This window comes from Myxocyprinus asiaticus, chromosome 44, assembly GCF_019703515.2.
Source record: "Myxocyprinus asiaticus isolate MX2 ecotype Aquarium Trade chromosome 44, UBuf_Myxa_2, whole genome shotgun sequence".
Taxonomy (NCBI): domain Eukaryota; kingdom Metazoa; phylum Chordata; class Actinopteri; order Cypriniformes; family Catostomidae; genus Myxocyprinus; species Myxocyprinus asiaticus.
In genome coordinates, this window is record NC_059387.1 from 33,884,877 (window position 1) to 33,905,735 (window position 20,859).

Consider the following 20,859-nt stretch of genomic DNA (forward strand, 5'->3'; position numbering starts at 1 on the left):
AAAATGATCGAAGAATCAAAAATGAAAAAGACAAAAATGCCCCTAAGGTCGCACAAGGGTTAAGCCTGTTTAGCAATTAATTTAATTCACTGTCCGAAAGAACTGATTCACTTAAATGAATTTGATTTCCCAGCGCTAATTGCTACACAATTGTGAAAATTGCTGAGTTTCTGTCACGCTACTTAAGAGTTCGCGTCGTATGTGTGCGAGAGCGAGTGAGTGAGACAGAATCAGTGCGGGTGGTGGGGTGGCGCCTCGTGCCCGCGCAGGAGAGCGGGAGCGCGCAGTGTCAGGGCCGGTCCCGGTGTGGAGTTCAGGAGGATGGAGGTGCGACCCGAGCGATTTAAAGCAGCGGCGGCGAAGACGCTCGGTAGGATACACCGGTAAGATCCAAAACGTTATCGAACTTTATTAAACTCTTCACAATTGCCGGAGCTGGTTGATATATTCTTATTATTTAGATATTATTACTTATTATCAGCGCGAGTGACTGTAATCTCACCCCTGCATAGTTAAAGAATTTAAATAGAGCTCAAAGTTGTATCGTGATAAAGAGAACATGAACATTTACAGTTGGTGTCGATCACCACAAATAATCTAAAGATCATAATCTATAGTATGAATGTGTGTAGATAGAGAGCGGTGGGATTAACGCAGGTTAGCATAATATATAGAGAGATTGGAGGAGAAATCACTCTTTTTCACTCTTTAAGTGTTTTGTGGTTTGTTTCATTGTCTCTGTCGTCAAAAGTTGAGGATATCCTTGTGTAGTTGTTTGTAGTGCGTGTGTGTGTGTGTGTGTGTGTGTGTACGGGATGAGCAGATTAACTCGACTGGACTCTATTAATAGCGACTCTTGTCCAGTTCGTGTCGTCACATTTCACCTGTCAGGTGACCACTTCCTTTCTGCATCATGGCTTTTTTTTTTCATCCTCAGAATTTACCATTTAAAATACACTTGCCAGGGTTTTTTTTATTTTTATTTTAATTTTAATTAATTTTTTTATTACCGATAATTTAACTAATGGCAATTATAATAATTAAAATATACACCCTGACAAGTTTTTGTCATATGGCTGAATATATACAGTATACAGGCCTATAAGATTTTTTAAGTATCTGTACTTTATGTAAAAGATAATGTGCAGTCAGCCGGTGTTTATTGTAGAATAAACCCAGACAGGGTGTTCAGGACCTCGAATTCTGTTGGGATTTATTTTTGTAATTAATGACTGTCTGTCTGCTCACCAAGACTCAATACATGGTTATGAAACATTGATTTGAGTTGAATTTATTTTATTAGCTTACTTTTGGAGATCGCAGAAGCAGGAACGATGGCTTGCGGAACCCTGATGACCAGTCTGTTATGTCTTAATCCCTGGATGTGCGGTTGCTACTGAGAGACGTCAGACCGCTAGATGGCGCCATTGACCAATCAGAATCAAGTATATCAGAGCACCGTGTAATAACAGAATGTATTCATTTTGGGAAACTTTTAGTCTATTACATTCCAAAGCACAATATCTCACTTTTTACTCCACTACATTTAAAAAAATCATGCCATACCTTGTTATTTCGAAGTTAAGAAACAAATAATAGTCTGATTCTCTATGAAAATGTTTCGTCAAGAAATGATTCATTGTTCTGAGCCAATTCTTTTCAATGAACTGGTTAACTTGGGTCTCAAAATGGACTAAGTGATTTGTTTGTAGTTGACTAAAAGAATTAACTAAAATCATTTTAAATAAATACAATAAAATTAAGTAAAAGAATTGCACAGCAGTGTCGGTCCACAAAAGGCTGTACAGAAAGCAGCATAGAAATGCAGAAATGTGTAAACTTGTAAATTTCAATGAATAACCCGTTTATGATATTTATATATGACGTTTCCCTCAAATTACTATCTGTGCTACATTATTTCAACCCAGTCACAGAAATGATTAAACTCTTTGCATATGTTTTGGTTTGCTCGATTTAAATTTTACGGACAATGCAATGATAAAGGTATATAATACTATACCACTGTATATCCACTATCTTTAAGTATATACTAACAAGTTCTCAGGCAAAAATGGTTCATAAACATCTCTCGGATGAGGCCTTTCTACACGCAGTGAACGATAAGGTGATTTTGCAGAGGAGAAGAATGGATGGATGAAGAGAGACGGGGAGGGGAAGATGGGTAGAAAAAGACAAAAATAGAAGGTATGATCAATAATTCAGGCTCAGAGGAACATTATTATTTAATCAGTGTTGAAGTACAGCTGCAGCAGTACAGTAAACGGACGGTTAGAGCATGGCGTGCCGTCTATACTTAAAAGAGAGTGTTGCATAGATTTACTGCTGAAGTATGCTGTAGTTTTCCACTGCTCAGATATTACTCAGATAAGTGATTTGACTAAATGTTCTCTTCCTGGACAATTAAAATGGTGAACAATTCCACTGACGTACATCGAAAGAGGTTGCCGAACCATATCTAGAGACCAGAATACTGTAGAGACTCATAGAGACATGATAATGGTCTCTAAAACATGGGCAAATAAACAACTACCCAAAACACCCTTGCAGCTGCGTAGTACCATGCTAATAAAGACTCTCAGAGGACCTTAGCAACCGCACAGCCACACTTTGGCATTGTGGTGGCGAGTCCTGCATGATCAAGCACCTCTCACATTTCTTTTATTGTTTACAGATTTCTTTAGGATGTTTTTCTTATTCCAAGGTTAATGTTTAATGCCATTCTGTGATTGTTGCGGTGAGTTCATTCAATGAGAGTCAAAGGAAACGGATCGTCTCAAGTTGTTGTGTGTTTAATCTGGATTAGACATGACATTTGTTTAATATAAATGTGACCTGGGAACAGATTCAGTTCCACACCTCATTTTTATGTCATGAGTACTGGTGAAAACCCAACATCTGCTTAAAGGCTTAAGATAAGAGATGTCACTGTAGAAATGCCCATTATATGCTAAAATGGCATACTATTGTATAAATAATGTGTGTTTTTGTGAAATGTGAATTAAACTTGATAGCTTGCAAATGGGACATTTTTATTGCTCAGAGGTTGCTCTTTCATAGCTCAGGAGACTTAATGACAGGCTCAGATTATCTTTCATGTAAGTATCAACTTCATCTCTAATGTTTTTTCAAAAATTCTGTAGTAGAAATTAAAATAGAGACACATGAAACAATTGTTGACATGTAGGGTTCATTGACAAATAAGGTTGTCTGAGATGTTAAAATTTGAGAATTCTTTTATTCTAAGTTCTTAGTTTGTCATCGTTGTGACCATATTGGTTTCATACATTTTTTTAGAAACATTTCTAGCATTTTCTGCAAAAAAAATAATGGAACGACTTAAAAGTGTCAAGTAGTATAACCATCCAGTAAAAGGTATTAAAATACTTTCCTCGCTCCTTGAAAACAAGGTGTTCAACTTCAACCACATTTCTTAAGTTTAAAAATATTATTTTTGTGTCACGAATATCAAGAAGCTTTCTTAAGGTTATACCATTTGACCTGAATAAAATGTAGTTTTTCATAAAAATGAAAGACTTCACATCTAAAGGTGTCCTTTCTGTTTCATGGTTGACTTCTCACATTACAACAGAATGGCAACTTACATGTTGGTTACACCTCATGACTTTGATTTGCTGGACAAAATTGTTTTGTGTGAATTGTGTTTTTGAATAAAAAAAAGACAGATTTTGACATGACATTGTATTACTGTATTACTATTCATATTGAGACCTCTGACTTTTGAGACTTTGGAAACTTGGCACATCTGAGCACAGTTTGAGACATTATTGAGATCTCATTGATTATCTAGCGGAGACACATTACTGGGGTGCTGTTCTTGGGAGAAACATTTGAGAAGCCTCCAAATTCTCCATTTGCTCTGCATTCATGATCATTGCTGTCTAAAGAAACAAATGGGATACTACAGAGATCTCATATGTGATTTGTCTTTTCTATAAGCAAGTTCTAAACTTTGGAAGACTTTTAAATTATGTACTATTACGTTTGAATTACCAGTGTACTTAAAGATTCGCTTAATTCGTCTCTTTTTGTTTCCCAGGGTTCTAGAAAAGCGGCAAGAAAATGGTGAGACGATCGAGTTATCTGCAGAGGGTCGTCCAGAGCTACAGGAAGAGAAAGAACTTCCTGTGGTGGACTGCACGTGTTTTGGTTTGCCACGACGGTACATCATCGCTATTTTGTCAGGACTTGGATTTTGCATCTCATTCGGTATCCGCTGTAACCTGGGTGTGGCCATCGTCAGTATGGTGAACAACCACACCATCTACAGAGAAGGCAAGCCATATGTTGTGGTAAGTTTGATTTAGTGTGCGTGTAAATGCTCTTATACATTCAAAACTATATGATTGTCAACTATATAACTGCTTTCACTACGGCTGTTTATGTGAGAGTATATTTAGGGTCCAAGAACTGTTTGGTAAACAGTTGGACTGCTCTAGCTCTTAGGACCGCATGGTAAAAAGTCATGAAATTTGGCACACTAAATGGGCAAAGCCTCAATTTCTCCCATCCCAAATTTTGTGTCGCTATCTCAAACCCTCTAGCGCCACCAACAGTTCAAAGTTTCACATTTGTTTTAGTTTAGAACGTCATGACTGGATCATGCCAGAGACAGTTTAGCAGAGCAAGTTACTGGTATTAAAATTAATTGGAGAATTTGGAACGGCCAGTGGATGTGGAAAAGGAAGTCTCGCCTTACAGGTAAAAGAGCCAATCACCTTTTAGATACAGACATCGCCATTTTAATCAACTCGAGAACGCACATGAACATTATCTAGACAAGCCAGGAAAATAGTGTTTTTAAGCGTGATCTTAGGTAAAGAAGCACATTTTATGATAACAATGTTTTCAGATTTTACTGCTTGTTTTGGAGATTTAAGTAGATAGCAGCTGCACTTTCATGCCGCTTGTTTACATAGAAAAATAGCTGCAAAGTTGGCTGCTGAGTGAACTGACTTGCCTTAAGATGGACTTTGACCATGAAGAGTTCATAGTTTAAATTTACACCCAAATAAGATTTCAGCCATCTTGAATTTTGAACTTCAAACTCCAACAGTTTTTATTTATTTTGTTCATGTTAAATATATATATATATATATATATATATATATATATATATATATATATATATATAGTTTTAACTTAAATTATTGAAATTAATTATTAAGGAGCAAGGAAAGTATTTTAATACCTTTTACTTTATATACATTTACCTTTAAAATGTATATAACAAACATGGACACAAAAATCAACTTACTACATCATTTTTATAATCTCAGTCAAACATTATAATTAATATCCCATTAAAAGATTTTTGATATACCAAGAGATTAGTGTTAACACAACAAAGTAGATGAGGCTGTATCTTGGCGACACTTTATCATATTGAAACAAGACTTGAAAACGTGTGTAATTCAAGGATGTTTTTCCATTTGATTTATCTGTTTTTGTTCTGAATTTGAAAGTAAAATTACACTTAATGTCTCTGTGTTTCAGAAAGCTCAGTTTACATGGGACCCAGAGACTGTCGGAATGATTCATGGATCATTTTTTTGGGGTTACATTGTCACTCAAATTCCCGGAGGTTTCATCTGCCAGAAATTTGCTGCCAACAGGTCAGTCATGCAAACTCTAAACCGAGCTAATGAGACTGTATGCATAAAGAAGAATAAAGAACTTTGTAAATATTTTTTTTCCTAACATTGTCTCTGTCTGACTTTGTCTGTCTCTTTCTCTGTTTTAGGGTATTTGGTTTTGCAGTCGTAGCCACGTCTGTCCTAAATATGATTATTCCCACAGCAGCACGAGTACACTTTGGCTGTGTGATAATGGTGCGGATACTACAGGGCCTGGTTGAGGTAAAAACATGCAGTATTATTGCACTACTGAATAACTGCTCAATTATCCACTTTAAAAGATAAAGGAATGACCATTACATTATGTATTGTAGCTTAAGACACTTTTATTACATTAGTAACATCTGCTGTTCTTCCAACTCAGGGTGTGTCTTATCCAGCATGTCATGGGATCTGGGCAAAATGGGCCCCGCCCCTAGAAAGAAGCAGACTGGCCACAACAGCGTTCTGTGGTGAGATGATTATTTTTGCTCAGCAGTTTGATATTTGTGGTAAATTATCAGTTAACTTTGATTATAATAACTGCTGTTTGTTTTTTGGTTGGTTGTAGGAAAAAATATATACATTTTAATTACTGTATTATTATTATTATTATTATTATTATTTAATTACAGCATGAATTTTAAGAAATCATATTTGCCCACCATATACAGTACATTGGGGGAACACCATAAATAGAGATTAGTGGTAAACAAATAATGAGTTTTTCTATGGCTAATTATTAAATTATTACCCCTAATTGTAATTTTTTAAACAAACAGGATTGTACAGTAGCTATTTAGTGCCACTGATCCTAAAGAACTATATTAGTTCAACCCTGTCACTGTAAATGTGGAATTTATAGACTTTATACAGTATAATCTAAATACATAATGGAGTAAATTCTGGTAGTGTCACTCAGTTTCGGTGACACACTTTCAGTTTGCCTTGTTATAATTCACAATATAATTGAAAAAAAAAAGAAACCAGTAACCTATGAAATTTCTCTTTTTTTGTTTTGTATCAATCCTGTTACATTCAAAATATTTTGGGGGTTGAACGTGACAGGGTTGAACATCAGTGCATTACAGGGTGGAAGATCTCTTTCTTTGACATTCAAAATGTTGTTGTGGTTGAATGTTACATAGTTGATTATGCCAATTACTGTGACAAATGTTTTCAGGGTTGAACGTGACAGAGTTCAGAGATCAGTGCTTTACAGGGTTAAATATTATGTCACTAACTGTGACATTCGAGGTGTTTTCATAGTTGAATGTTACAGGGTTGAAGATCATGTCACTAACTGTGACATTCAAAGTGTTTTCATAGTTGAATGTTAGAGAGTTGAAGATCATGCTGCTAACTGTGACGTTCAAGGTGTTTTCATAGTTGAATGTTACAGGGTTGAAGATCATTCTGCTAACTGTGACGTTCAAGGTGTTTTCATAGTTGAATGTTACAAGGTTGAAGATCATGTTGCTAAATGTGACAATCAAGGTGTTTTCATAGTTGAATGTAACAGGGTTGAAGATCATGCTGCTAAATGTGACATTCAAGGTGTTTTCATTGTTGAATGTTACAGGGTTGAAGATCATGCTGCTAATGTGACATCAAGGTGTTTTCATAGTTGAATGTTACAGGGTTGAAGATCATGCTGCTAAATGTGACATTCAAGGTGTTTTCATTGTTGAATGTTACAGGGTTGAAGATCATCAAGGTGTTTTCATAGTTGAATGTTACAGGGTTGAAGATCATGCTGCTAAATGTGACATTCAAGGTGTTTTCATTGTTGAATGTTACAGGGTTGAAGATCATGCTGCTAACTGTGACATTCAAGGTGTTTTCATAGTTGAATGTTACAGGGTTGAAGATCATGTTACTAACTGTGACAATCAAGATGTTTTCATAGTTGAATGTTACAGGGTTGAAGATCATACTGCTAAATGTGACATTCAAGGTGTTTTCATAGTTGAATGTTACAGGGTTGAAGATCATGCTGCTAAATGTGACAATCAAGGTGTTTTCATAGTTGAATGTTACAGGGTTGAAGATCATGTCAGTAACTGTGACATTCAAGGTGTTTTCATAGTTGAATGTTACAGAGTTGAAGATCATGCTGCTAAATGTGACATTCAAGGTGTTTTCATAGTTGAATGTTACAGGGTTGAAGATCATTCTGCTAACTGTGACATTCAAGGTGTTTTCATAGTTGAATGTTACAAGGTTGAAGATCATGTTGCTAAATGTGACAATCAAGGTGTTTTCATAGTTGAATGTAACAGGGTTGAAGATCATGCTGCTAAATGTGACATTCAAGGTGTTTTCATAGTTGAATGTTACAGGGTTGAAGATCATGCTGCTAAATGTGACATTCAAGGTGTTTTCATAGTTGAATGTTACAGGGTTGAAGATCATGCTGCTAACTGTGACAATCAAGTGTTTTCATAGTTGAATGTTACAGGGTTGAAGATCATGCTGCTAACTGTGACATTCAAGGTGTTTTCATAGTTGAATGTTACAGGGTTGAAGATCATGCTGCTAACTGTGACAATCAAGATGTTTTCATAGTTGAATGTTACAGGGTTGAAGATCATGCTGCTAAATGTGACATTCAAGGTGTTTTCATAGTTGAATGTTACAGGGTTGAAGATCATGCTGCTAAATGTGACATTCAAGGTGTTTTCATAGTTGAATGTTACAGGGTTGAAGATCATGCTGCTAAATGTGACAATCAAGGTGTTTCATAGTTGAATGTTACAGGGTTGAAGATCATGTCGCTAACTGTGACATTCAGGGTGTTTTCATAGTTGAATGTTACAGGGTTGAAGATCATGCTGCTAAATGTGACATTCAAGGTGTTTTCATTGTTGAATGTTACAGGGTTGAAGATCATTCTGCTAACTGTGACATTCAAGGTGTTTTCATAGTTGAATGTTACAAGGTTGAAGATCATGTTGCTAAATGTGACAATCAAGGTGTTTTCATAGTTGAATGTAACAGGGTTGAAGATCATGCTGCTAAATGTGACAATCAAGGTGTTTTCATAGTTGAATGTTACAGGGTTGAAGATCATGCTGCTAAATGTGACATTCAAGGTGTTTTCATAGTTGAATGTTACAGGGTTGAAGATCATGCTGCTAAATGTGACATTCAAGGTGTTTTCATAGTTGAATGTTACAAGGTTGAAGATCATGCTGCTAACTGTGACAATCAAGTGTTTTCATAGTTGAATGTTACAGGGTTGAAGATCATGCTGCTAAATGTGACATTCAAGGTGTTTTCATAGTTGAATGTTACAGGGTTGAAGATCATGCTGCTAAATGTGACATTCAAGGTTTTTTCATAGTTGAATGTTACAGGGTTGAAGATCATGCTGCTAACTGTGATAATCAAGGTGTTTTCATAGTTGAATGTTACAGGGTTGAAGATCATGCTGCTAACTGTGACATTCAAGGTGTTTTCATAGTTGAATGTTACAGGGTTGAAGATCATGCTGCTAAATGTGACATTCAAGGTGTTTTCATTGTTGAATGTTACAAGGTTGAAGATCATGCTGCTAAATGTGACATTCAAGGTATTTTCATTGTTGAATGTTACAGGGTTGAAGACCATGCTGCTAACTGTGACAATCAAGGTGTTTTCATAGTTGAATGTTACAGGGTTGAAGATCATGCTGCTAAATGTGACAATCAAGGTGTTTTCATAGTTGAATGTTACAGGGTTGAAGATCATGCTGCTAAATGTGACATTCAAGGTGTTTTCATAGTTGAATGTTACAGGGTTGAAGATCATGCTGCTAAATGTGACAATCAAGGTGTTTCATAGTTAAATGTTACAGCGTTGAAGATCATGTCGCTAACTGTGGCATTCAAGGTGTTTTCATAGTTAAATGTTACAGAGTTGAAGATCATGCTGCTAAATGTGACATTCAAGGTGTTTTCATAGTTTAATGTTACAGGGTTGAAGATCATTCTGCTAACTGTGACATTCAAGGTGTTTTCATAGTTTAATGTTACAGGGTTGAAGATCATTCTGCTAACCGTGACATTCAAGGTGTTTTCATAGTTGAATGTTACAAGGTTGAAGATCATTCTGCTAAATGTGACATTCAAGGTGTTTTCATATTTGAATGTTACAAGGTTGAAGATCATGTCACTAACTGTGACATTCAAGGTGTTTTCATAGTTGAATGTTACAGGGCTGAAGATCATGCTGCTAAATGTGACATTCAAGGTGTTTTCATAGTTGAATGTTACAGGGTTGAAGATCATGCTGCTAAATGTGACATTCAAGGTGTTTTCATAGTTGAATGTTACAGGGTTGAAGATCATGCTGCTAACTGTGATAATCAAGGTGTTTTCATAGTTGAATGTTACAGGGTTGAAGATCATGCTGCTAACTGTGACATTCAAGGTGTTTTCATAGTTGAATGTTACAGGGTTGAAGATCATGCTGCTAAATGTGACATTCAAGGTGTTTTCATTGTTGAATGTTACAAGGTTGAAGATCATGCTGCTAAATGTGACATTCAAGGTATTTTCATTGTTGAATGTTACAGGGTTGAAGATCATGCTGCTAACTGTGACAATCAAGGTGTTTTCATAGTTGAATGTTACAGGGTTGAAGATCATGCTGCTAAATGTGACAATCAAGGTGTTTTCATAGTTGAATGTTACAGGGTTGAAGATCATGCTGCTAAATGTGACATTCAAGGTGTTTCATAGTTGAATGTTACAGGGTTGAAGATCATGCTGCTAAATGTGACAATCAAGGTGTTTCATAGTTAAATGTTACAGAGTTGAAGATCATGTCGCTAACTGTGGCATTCAAGGTGTTTTCATAGTTAAATGTTACAGAGTTGAAGATCATGCTGCTAAATGTGACATTCAAGGTGTTTTCATAGTTTAATGTTACAGGGTTGAAGATCATACTGCTAACTGTGACATTCAAGGTGTTTTCATAGTTGAATGTTACAAGGTTGAAGATCATTCTGCTAAATGTGACATTCAAGGTGTTTTCATATTTGAATGTTACAAGGTTGAAGATCATGTCACTAACTGTGACATTCAAGGTGTTTTCATAGTTGAATGTTACAGGGCTGAAGATCATGCTGTTAACTGTGATATTCAAAACATTTTCAGGGTTGACCATGACAGGGTTGAAGATCAGTGCATTATAGTGTTGAAGATCATGTCACTTACTGTGAAATTCAAAATGTTTTTGGGGTTACATTACAGGGTGAAAATTGTGTCACTGTGACATTCAAAACTTTTCAGGGTTGAACGTGACAGAGTTCAATATCAGTGCATTACAGGGTTAAATATCATGTAACTTAGTATGACATTCAAAGTGTTTTCGAGATTGAACGTGACAGGTTGATGATCAGTGTGTTACAGGGCTGAAGATCATGTCACTAATTGTTACATTCAGGGTGTTTTCATAGTTGAATGTTACAGGGTTGAAGATCATGTTAGCTAACTGTAACATTCAAGGTGTTTTCATAGTTGAATGTTACGGGGTTGAAGATCATGTCACTAACTGTGACATTCAAGGTGTTTTCATAGTTGAATGTTACAGGGTTGAAGATCATGCTGCTAACTGTGACATTCAAAACATTTTCAGGGTTCACCATGACAGGGTTGAAGATCAGTGCATTACAGTGTTGCAGATAATGTCACTTACTGTGAAATTCTAAATGTTTTTGGGGTTGAGCATTACAGGGTGAAAATTGTGTCACTGTTACATTCAAAATGTTTCGGGGTTGAACGTATACAGGGTTGAAGATCAGTGCAAAACTTCCTAACAAATATCATTCCACCCCACCATTATTTACCCTAATTTAACTTCTGCTTTATGCCAAGAACAATATTTTTGCAGTAAAAATTGATTACTATGTTTTTTTCCCATAATGGAGTTGAACTATTTCTTGCTTTGGGCCAAAATAAGTGTGAACATAATGGAATGTTGATAAAGACTGTAAGAGACACTTATATGTAACTCTGTTGGAACCATGTAACCAAAATAAATAAGACATCACCCCATTAAATGTGTCAGAAACATTTTTTTTTAGTTTTTTTGAGAGGGAAATGTCACAGCATAACAGGTCTGAACAGAAAGTGCAGAAACAAAGACAAATTCTGCATTTCCTCAGAAAAGTGAATATGTGTTAAGGCCCTTATATACTGCACACATATAAGACACTCTTATATATATTTTGATTGTTTTTCTCAGGTTCTTATGCAGGTGCTGTGATCGCCATGCCATTAGCTGGAGTTCTAGTGCAGTATTCAGGCTGGTCCTCAGTCTTTTATGTATATGGTGAGAGAGACACGCACACATAGCAGATTCTTGATTCCTTGATTCATCTTATCAATCAGTGTTTGTGATGTTTCTTAATAATGTGTTTATTTTTAATTTTTTTTATCTTAACCATTTCTTCTGCACTTTATTTATGTTTTCCTCTCTGGTTGTAGGTAGTTTTGGGGTCTGCTGGTACATGTTCTGGATTCTGGTGTCATATGAGAGTCCAGCGGCTCACCCCACCATCACACCAGAGGAAAGGAAATACATTGAAGATGCCATCGGGGAATCGGCTGGACTTATGAACCCTTTAACGGTACAAAAACACATTTCCATTTTCTGCTGACTTTCTTCCTCTAATGGGGTTTGTGAATTTGTCCTTTCATTTTATGAATATTAGTTTATCTTTTATTTTTATTTTTGGATTAGTTTTAAGGTTTCAGTATATATATATATTTTTTTTGTTTGACTATTTTTTGGCTGATGTCATTTTAATATGTTTAATGGCATTTAATTATTCAGGACTGTGTAGTGTTGTAGCTATGTATGTTGTGAAGGTGTCACTTTTTATCAAAAACTGCAATATATTTATGGTCATTTTTATTTTATTCTAGTTAATTTTGTAGTCATAAAAAATTATTTGAGTTTAGTTTCAGTTTTTCCAAATTCTGTTCTGTTTATTTCAGTAAACGAAAAATTTTCATTAAGTTTTCATTTTAGTTTTTGTTAACAATATTAACACTATGCCCTAATGCATTTTGCAGAAGTTTAACACTCCCTGGCGTAAGTTTTTCACATCGATGCCCGTGTACGCCATTATCGTGGCTAATTTCTGCAGGAGCTGGACATTTTATCTGCTGCTCATCAGTCAACCTGCATATTTTGAAGAGGTGTTTAAATTTGAGATCAGCAAGGTGAGAGAACATTTGCCAGTACCTGAAAAAAATCAGAAATCACTTTAATATCTCAATTGTTTCTCTTACACATCTTGCTTAACCCTTGTGCGTCAATAAAAAAAGTTACTCAGAAGTCCATAGAGGACAAAAATGTCAGTGTAAAAAAACTGCCATAATAATATTATATATTAATATTATTTTCCACTTTCAATTAGTTAATTAATTTTTTAACCAACATCAGTCCTGATCATAACTACAAAATATTCATTAATTTTCAGGATTTTAACCCTTTAAATGACAGTTTGTTTACATAATGCCACTGTTGTTTTTTACACACACACACACACACACACACACACACACACACACACACACACACACTCACAAACACACGCATTTCTCAATACACACATACAAAACACACTGTGACATCCATACCAACACACACACACACACACACACACAATTTTAGCTGCATTATTTATTCAGTTGTCCTGCAGTGCTCTATAATACAGCAAACAGAAAATAGGGAAAAAGCATGTATTTGCTCCATAGGCTAAACATGAGAAAAATGGCGCCATCTGGTGGAAAATATTAAAATTAAAATTTTGAAGCCAGGGCTCCAGAATGAAAGCATAATATCATAGAGTTCATGATTTTATGCTTTAATGGCACTGGGATCAAATATTGCAGTTTTAATCGGTTTCAATGGGACATTTTTGTCCTGAAGGTCCTGAGTGTGACTATTTTGTGTACACAGTGTTTTATAGATGTATTATAGGAACTGAGGTTGAAATATCAAAATTCCCCCCAAAATACACACCTTTGGCAAAATTTATGCCGTTGGCATTTCAAAAATGAAAAAGACAAAAATGTCCCGAAGGTGACAAGAAAATGAAAATTCTGCCTACATTTACTCACCCTCATGTTGTTCATATTGGATGAGCTATTTCTTTAAAATAAACATAATTAGGAGCTCCATTAGGTCTCCCAACCTTTGAGCAGTAAAACTGTCCTCCAGGAAGATATATATTATCTGTCTGTAGGAGCACCAATTAGCTTCATTATTTTCTCCTTCCATCTCGGGAATCCTCCTAGGTCGGTATCATCTCAGCTCTTCCTCATCTGGTGATGACCATCGTTGTGCCGATTGGAGGGCAGCTGGCCGACTATCTAAGAAGTCACAACATCATGACCACCACAAACGTCAGGAAACTCATGAACTGTGGCGGTAATGTCTGTGTCAAGATATTTAGCAGTTGTTGTGAACTGTATTACACTCGCTCTGTTATGGTGATCAAAGCTTAGTTTTACAACACTGTTTAAAGGTTCATTATTAGTGTTGGCGGAGTGCTTAACTAAAGGTAGCAATGCTACTAACTTAACTACATTTTTCAGTAGCATGTCCGTAACTCCAGCATGTCACTTTTCCAGTAACGAGTTACATTTTACAACAAGCTGTAGCATCACAAAACACTACATTTGTCACATTGTATTGCAGATGTAGTAATCAAACACACTCACCTAAACCGTCCTCTCTCTCTCTCATGTAGCGCTGGGAAATTCAAATCATTTAAGTGAATCGGTTCTTTGGGACAGTTCGTATAAATGAACTGGTTAATATAAATCATTCCGTTATATTTCACGTTGGGAACTCAGATTCATTTTAGTGAGTCGGTTCTTTTGGATGGTTTAAGTAAATGAACTAGTTCACATAAATGATTCACTGACGCATCCTTAAAGGGACATTGCCTTCTTTTTGGAAGTGAAACATTTAGTTTATCACTAAATTTCCATTCAGTTATATAAAATAGGGGGTTTTCTTGTTTACTCATCTTTATTAAGTACACATTTATGTTCAATTAAATGTTGTCACCCTTTTTTTGGTTTAACCCTTACGGAAATTAACCATGGGTTTAGTATAGTAATATTGTGGTAACATGCTTTTTTGGCTGGAAACCATGGTTTTTGATTACAATTAACCGTGATTTAGCTCCAGTAATAATGTCGTATTCATAGAGTAACCATTATTTTACTTTTATTTTGTAGTAATCATGACTGTAGTAATTAGGGGTAATTACTATGGCTTTACTACAAATACCATGGTTAAAATATGGTTACTGTAGTAAAACCATGGGTGATTTTCATAAGGGAACCTCACGCTAATTTTAAAGAGCACCTATTATGGTTTTTAAACGTGCCTAATTTTGTTTTAAATGTCTCATACAATAGATTTACATGCATCCAAGGTCAAAAAACACTTTAATTTGCTCATAATTTAAATTGCAGCATTACCTTTTTTCCCCAGTGTCAAAAACGACTTGTTCAATGATCCGTTCAGAAGGATTCATTTAAAACTCCTCCTTTCAGAGAGCCTACTCTGCTCTGATTGGTCAGATGTCCCAGTCTGTTGTGATTGGTCTACCGCTTAGTGTAGTGTTTGAGGGCGGGTCAAAGCTGTTCGCGAGCAGCCAATGAAGACCAGAGGTGGGTTTTTTGTTACCAAATTACATAGGTTAGTACAGGAAGTAAGTCTGGAATTACTAACGACTCGTTTCAGGTGTTCAGAATCGGTTCTTTCTTTTGGGAGTCAATAACTCCATTTGTCGTGCACTTTGATTTTTGAAACTCTGCAGACTTTTTTACATTCACAAACAGCTATATAACACGCTACATGAAAGGTAATATTTGAAAAACCATAATAGGTGCTCTTTAAAGAAAATGGCAGGTTCAATACAATTAAGCTCAACCATCAGCGTTTGTTGCATAATGTTGATTACCACTAAAATAGTTTTTCGAGCTGATGCTCCTTTTCTTAAAAAAAAAAGCAAACAATCGATGTTTCAGTGAAGCACTTACAATGGAAGTCAATGGGGCCAATTTTTGGAGGTTTTAAAGGCAGAAATGTGAAGCTTATAATTTTATAAAAGCACTTACATTCATTCTTCTGTTGGAACTCGTGTTATTTGAGCTGTAACATTGTTTAAAACGTTTTTATTTACGGTCATTTTAGGGTTTACAACCAAATTTAAGTTGTAAAATTGGATGTAACTTTTCACAGATGCGGTTAGTAAGTGATTTTATTACACTAAAATCATGTTAACACACATATGTGTCTATACTTTTGAAACAGTGTTTATTTTAACGTTTACACATTGGCCCAATTTTGGCATTCAGAACTTTTGATTAAAGAATTAAATAGTATCATCCGATTGTGAAATATATATATATATATATATAAAAACGTATTTAAAGAGCTTTAATGTAAATAGCTACTTTTTAAAAGAGTAAGCTTGTTTTTTGATTATAATGTCCTGTGTGTATGTTTGTGTATGTATAGGTTTTGGGTTGGAGGCCACATTTCTTCTGGTGGTTGGTTTCTCTCACACTAAAGGTGTTGCTATCTCATTTCTTGTCCTTGCAGTTGGATTTAGTGGCTTTGCAATCTCAGGTAAGGACGTATATCCAAGGAACAGTGTTTGCCTAAATCTGAAAGTGTTCGTTTCTCTAACTTCCCCTCTGTTGAAACATTCAGGGTTCAATGTAAATCATTTGGATATCGCGCCACGGTATGCCAGTATTCTAATGGGCATCTCCAACGGCGTTGGCACACTCTCTGGCATGGTTTGCCCTCTGATCGTTGGTGCCATGACCCGAAACAAGGTACAAGAACAGTAAATTGCTTAGCTAAATATACGTTTCTGAATAAGCTTTGACAGCTGGTTTCAGTGGTGTTGTGTTGGCTGTGGGCTGGTGTCATGCAGTCTCTCTCTGCTCACATCTCACTCATTCTAACCATCCCTTATTTCCTTGACTTTATCATTTATCATTCTCTCTATGACCTCTACACACATACCTTCTCCTCTGTGTTTCTATAGACACGTGAGGAGTGGCAATATGTGTTTCTCATCGCTTCACTCGTTCATTATGGTGGAGTTATCTTCTATGGTGAATATTTCTGTCTTTCCTCTTATCTCCTTCCATCCATCTCTTGTGCATGTGCAATATGTGGAATTAAAGGGTTAGGTCACCCAGAAGGTGAATTTTTGTACAGCTTCGTGGTTCATCCAACCAGATTTTAGAGTTAGACCAGGGACTAAAAACAAAATGTTTATCATTTCGGTTCATTCAGAGCAGAAACTGTATTTTTCGTTCCAGATCCGGTTCTCCACTGCCTCCTTTCCAATTGGTAACCGGTTATAACAAAATGAAAGAACTGTTAATAATGTTCCTTTTTAAAATGACAGTTCCGCCTCTGGTTGGAGCAGTCGAATTTATCTGATGATGTCACTGTTGATGGCATTTCAGGTCTTTTTGCATCCGGAGAGAAGCAGCCGTGGGCGGAGCCAGAGAACATGAGCGAGGAGAAATGCGGCATATTGGGAGAAGACGAGCTGGCGGATGAAACGGAAGAGCTCTACCGCTCAGGAGGCGGTGGCTATGGAGCAACTATCCAATCAGGTGACCCTAATGGGGCGGGGACAGTAGGGGGCGGAGTTGGAGGAAGCTGGGCCTCAGACTGGGACAGAATGGAGGAATACGTCCAACCTGTCGGCACGAATAGCTTCCTATATGGAGGAGAGGAGCACATGGGATGATAGAATGATGTTAAGCTCAAAGAATAAGAGAGGATAAAGCTAGAAGAGAGGAGTGGATAAAAGGACCGAATATTCCTCTCTTACAAAAATGGACTGGGACAAGGGAAGGTTTTAACACAAACTATGAAAAAACTTGTAATCAACATAACACCTTTCTAGTGATATCACAGCAATAGATTCAGCAAAGGACGACTTGTGTGTTTGTGTAAAGTGAGTGAGTGTGTGTGTCAGTTTTGTGTGCATGTGTGTGGTTTCCAGGTTACAAATGCCTAAAACTAACTGATCTACACTATGAGTTAAAAGTCTGGACACACCAACATTTTATTAAAAGTCTTTAAAAGCATGAAGTAGTGACCAAAAAAAATCTTATATATGAGCTTCTTCGAAGAAGTCACCAATTTGCCATTTCAATGTATTTTTTTTGTAAAGAAATTCATATGTGCACAATTTTTATTTGTCTACAAAACTAATTGCAAACACTGAAGCACAAGCCTTTATAGATCAAAGGTGTGTCCAAACTTTTGTCTGGTAGTGTATTTTACCATTTAATCTGATCAGCAAAGGTTCAACATTATTATTGTTATAAAATATTACTGCCATCCTGCCTAAACTGTGACAATCGTGAAGAGGGTAAAATGTCATATTCACACATGAAATAGATCAAATTATGTTCAAATACTCTTTCGCAGAACAACTGAAGTGTATTTCCAAAATAGTAATAATAATAATTTAGAACATTGATCTCATGTGCCAATACTGTGAGGTGTGTGTAGTATTGGTCCCTTTGCAATGAGAATCTAATTTAGATAAATACAGTCAAAATTTAGGGATAAGATGAAAACCATTTGGGTGAGCTGATAGCAGCTTTGAGATACTTAATAGTTGTTTTTCGATAGCTAATGCTCTTTATCGATATTTTTTTAATGTATTTATAACGATATCGTTTTTGCATAGTTTATTATTTTCTTTTAAACGAATATTACAGGTTCAATATAAGTTAAGCTGTGGTGGCACACTGTTGATTACCACAGAAAATAATTTAGACTATTCCCTGAGATTTTTCTTTCTTCAAAAAGCATAAATTACGTTTGCAGTAATACACTTAAGGCGTGGTCACATTTAACTTCGCACAGCGAAATTCCATAGTGAAAATTCAGTCATCTCTGGGAATCCGCGCGATCGTGATTGGTGAACTTTGACAGGCGAAATCACCAGGTTGACCAATAGGAAGTTGCTTGGTTTGGCAGTGACCTCTGTGTGGGCGGTGCTTCATTCACAGCTGCACTGAATATTCACAATGGACAAGTATATCATTTTAGGGGTAGGGTGGAGGGGGGTTGGGGGGATGTTTTGGACCCCCCCCCCCCGCCCCAAATTGTGCCCAAGGCATGGTGGCCACGGCCACCCCCTAGCTCTGCCCCTGATTACAATGGAAGTGAATGGGGACACTTTTTGGAGGGTGTAAAGACAGAAATGTCCTCCAGATAGCACAGACACATCTCCGAGATGTTATTCGTTTCGCAGGAAGGGGGTGGGGTGTTGGGGGTTGGGGGTGTGCTCGCTTTGTATCATCGGGCAGAGAGGGGATTTATGGTGGTTGTTGGTGTAGAAAGACTAACTAAATTGTGCCCAAGACAAAAAATAACCAAAACGGAAAACTGCGAGTGTGATGGCCCCTAGCTCCGCCCCTGTTTACAACGGAAGTGAATGGCGACAATTTTTGGAGGGCGTAAAGACAGAAATGTCCTCCAGATAGCACAGATACATCTCCGTGATGTTATTAGTTTCGCAGGAAGGGGGTGGGGGGTTGGGGGTGTGCTCGCTTTGTATCATCGGGCAGAGGGGGGAAGCCTTGGGGGCAGTTGGTTCGTATTGTCGGGGGGGGGGGATTTATGGTGGTTGTTGGTGTAGAAAGACTAACTAAATTGTGCCCAAGACAAAAAAATAACCAAAACGGCAATTGCGAGTGTGATGGCCCCTAGCTCCGCCCCTTTTTACAACAGAAGTGTATGGCGACAATTTTTGGAGGGTTTAATGGCAGAAATGTCCCCAGATAGCACAGATACGTCCCCGAGATGTTATTTTGAGAGTGTTTCATTGGCATTGGGTTGCAACGTGAAGCAAGTTTCCATTGATCATGGTATAAATATTGGGGGTTGTACTTGCATGTTTTGATTATTGAGGGGGTTACCTCCCCCACATTCCCCCTGGAAACTACGCCCCTGGTAAGACCTTCACTTCATTTAATATTAACCCTGAACATTCATTTTTTCTCTGTTTTATTAAAACATCATTCAGCCTTTACCATTGGGTTCTAAATAAAAAACAAAACAAAAAAAACCCCCAATGCCGAGCCATGACAGTTAGTTCGTGTGAGGGGCTTTCTTTCACTCAGCGACTGGATCGACGCTTGGAATCGGTGTTAACGTGAGCAAAATGGTATTGATTCATCCCAAAGAAAGATGTTTATTTCTGTCTCAGTTCAGTCAGTGTGTTTATCTGTTTAATCGCACATAAAGATGAGAGAGGAGGGAAAATACTTGAGAAGACACGATGGACACGCAGGTAGTTTATGGTTGAACAGTTGAACTAAATTAAATGCTATGTTATATTGGCACAAATTAAATGAAAAGACGACATTTTAAATGAGCACTATGCACATATCAACAGATTAAAGACAAGCAATATGCAAAAATAGATAACAGAATAAGTGTTAAATTACATTAATGTCAAGAGTGAACCGTTTCTAGACAGATATTTTAGTCCTTCTCTCTTGAAAGGGTCATTTTTACAGATAAAACACATCACTTGGGGTTTGTGTCTTTTTCTTTCCCCTTTATTTTTTGTTTCTTTTGGGTCTGTTTCCTACATATTTATTCTAAATTGTGAAATGTGAATGAATAAAAGAATGTGTGATAAAGCGACTTGTAACATTACATTTATTGTGATTATTATTATCATTGCTGGTGTTGTGCAAGCACTGTGAAACTTTTACAGAAAGACTAACTAAAATGTGCCCAAGACAAAAAAAATGACCAAAACGGCAATTGCGAGTGGGGTGACCAATGGGGTAGCTCTGCCCCTGCTTACAATGGAAGTGAATGGGGACTATTTTTGGAGGGTGTAAGGGCAGAAATGTCCCCAGATAGCACAGATATGTCTTCGAGATGTTATTTTGAGAGTGTTTCATCTTCAAAGACATCTGCTGAATGTCTTATTGACATCCAAAGAGGAAACATCTTTTAAGACGTATTGCAGATAGCAAACAACCTAAAAAAAAATCCGTCTTCCAGATGTAAACACACACATCAAACAACGTGTTATATCAGGGTTAAGTTTATAATTTTATAGAAGAACTTACATTAATCCTCCTGTTAAATCTCATGGATTATTGGAGCTGAAAAGTTATTT

At 36.7% G+C, this 20,859-nt stretch overlaps 1 protein-coding gene across 1 annotated transcript; it reads left to right on the forward strand.

Annotated features, from left to right (window-relative positions):
* Window positions 1-299: 299 nt before the first annotated feature.
* Window positions 300-18,802, forward strand: LOC127434388 (vesicular glutamate transporter 1-like). Its single transcript, XM_051687093.1, has 13 exons — window positions 300-383; window positions 4,079-4,331; window positions 5,536-5,654; window positions 5,783-5,897; window positions 6,040-6,127; window positions 11,886-11,972; window positions 12,128-12,270; window positions 12,719-12,868; window positions 13,949-14,081; window positions 16,191-16,301; window positions 16,386-16,513; window positions 16,729-16,798; window positions 17,159-18,802. Exons 1-13 carry the CDS (start codon window positions 322-324, stop codon window positions 17,446-17,448), a joined length of 1,749 nt encoding a protein of 582 aa, XP_051543053.1. The 5' UTR covers window positions 300-321; the 3' UTR covers window positions 17,449-18,802.
* The last annotated feature ends 2,057 nt before the right edge of the window (window positions 18,803-20,859 follow it).

Bases quoted from the DNA above. Each gene is read 5' to 3' on its own strand.
- LOC127434388 (XM_051687093.1), top strand. From the start codon at position 322: ATGGAGGTGCGACCCGAGCGATTTAAAGCAGCGGCGGCGAAGACGCTC. The intron at 384-4,078 runs GTAAGATCCAAA...TTTGTTTCCCAG, and splicing joins ACGCTCGGTAGGATACACCG to GGTTCTAGAAAAGCGGCAAG. The intron at 16,514-16,728 runs GTACAAGAACAG...GTGTTTCTATAG, and splicing joins GTGCCATGACCCGAAACAAG to ACACGTGAGGAGTGGCAATA.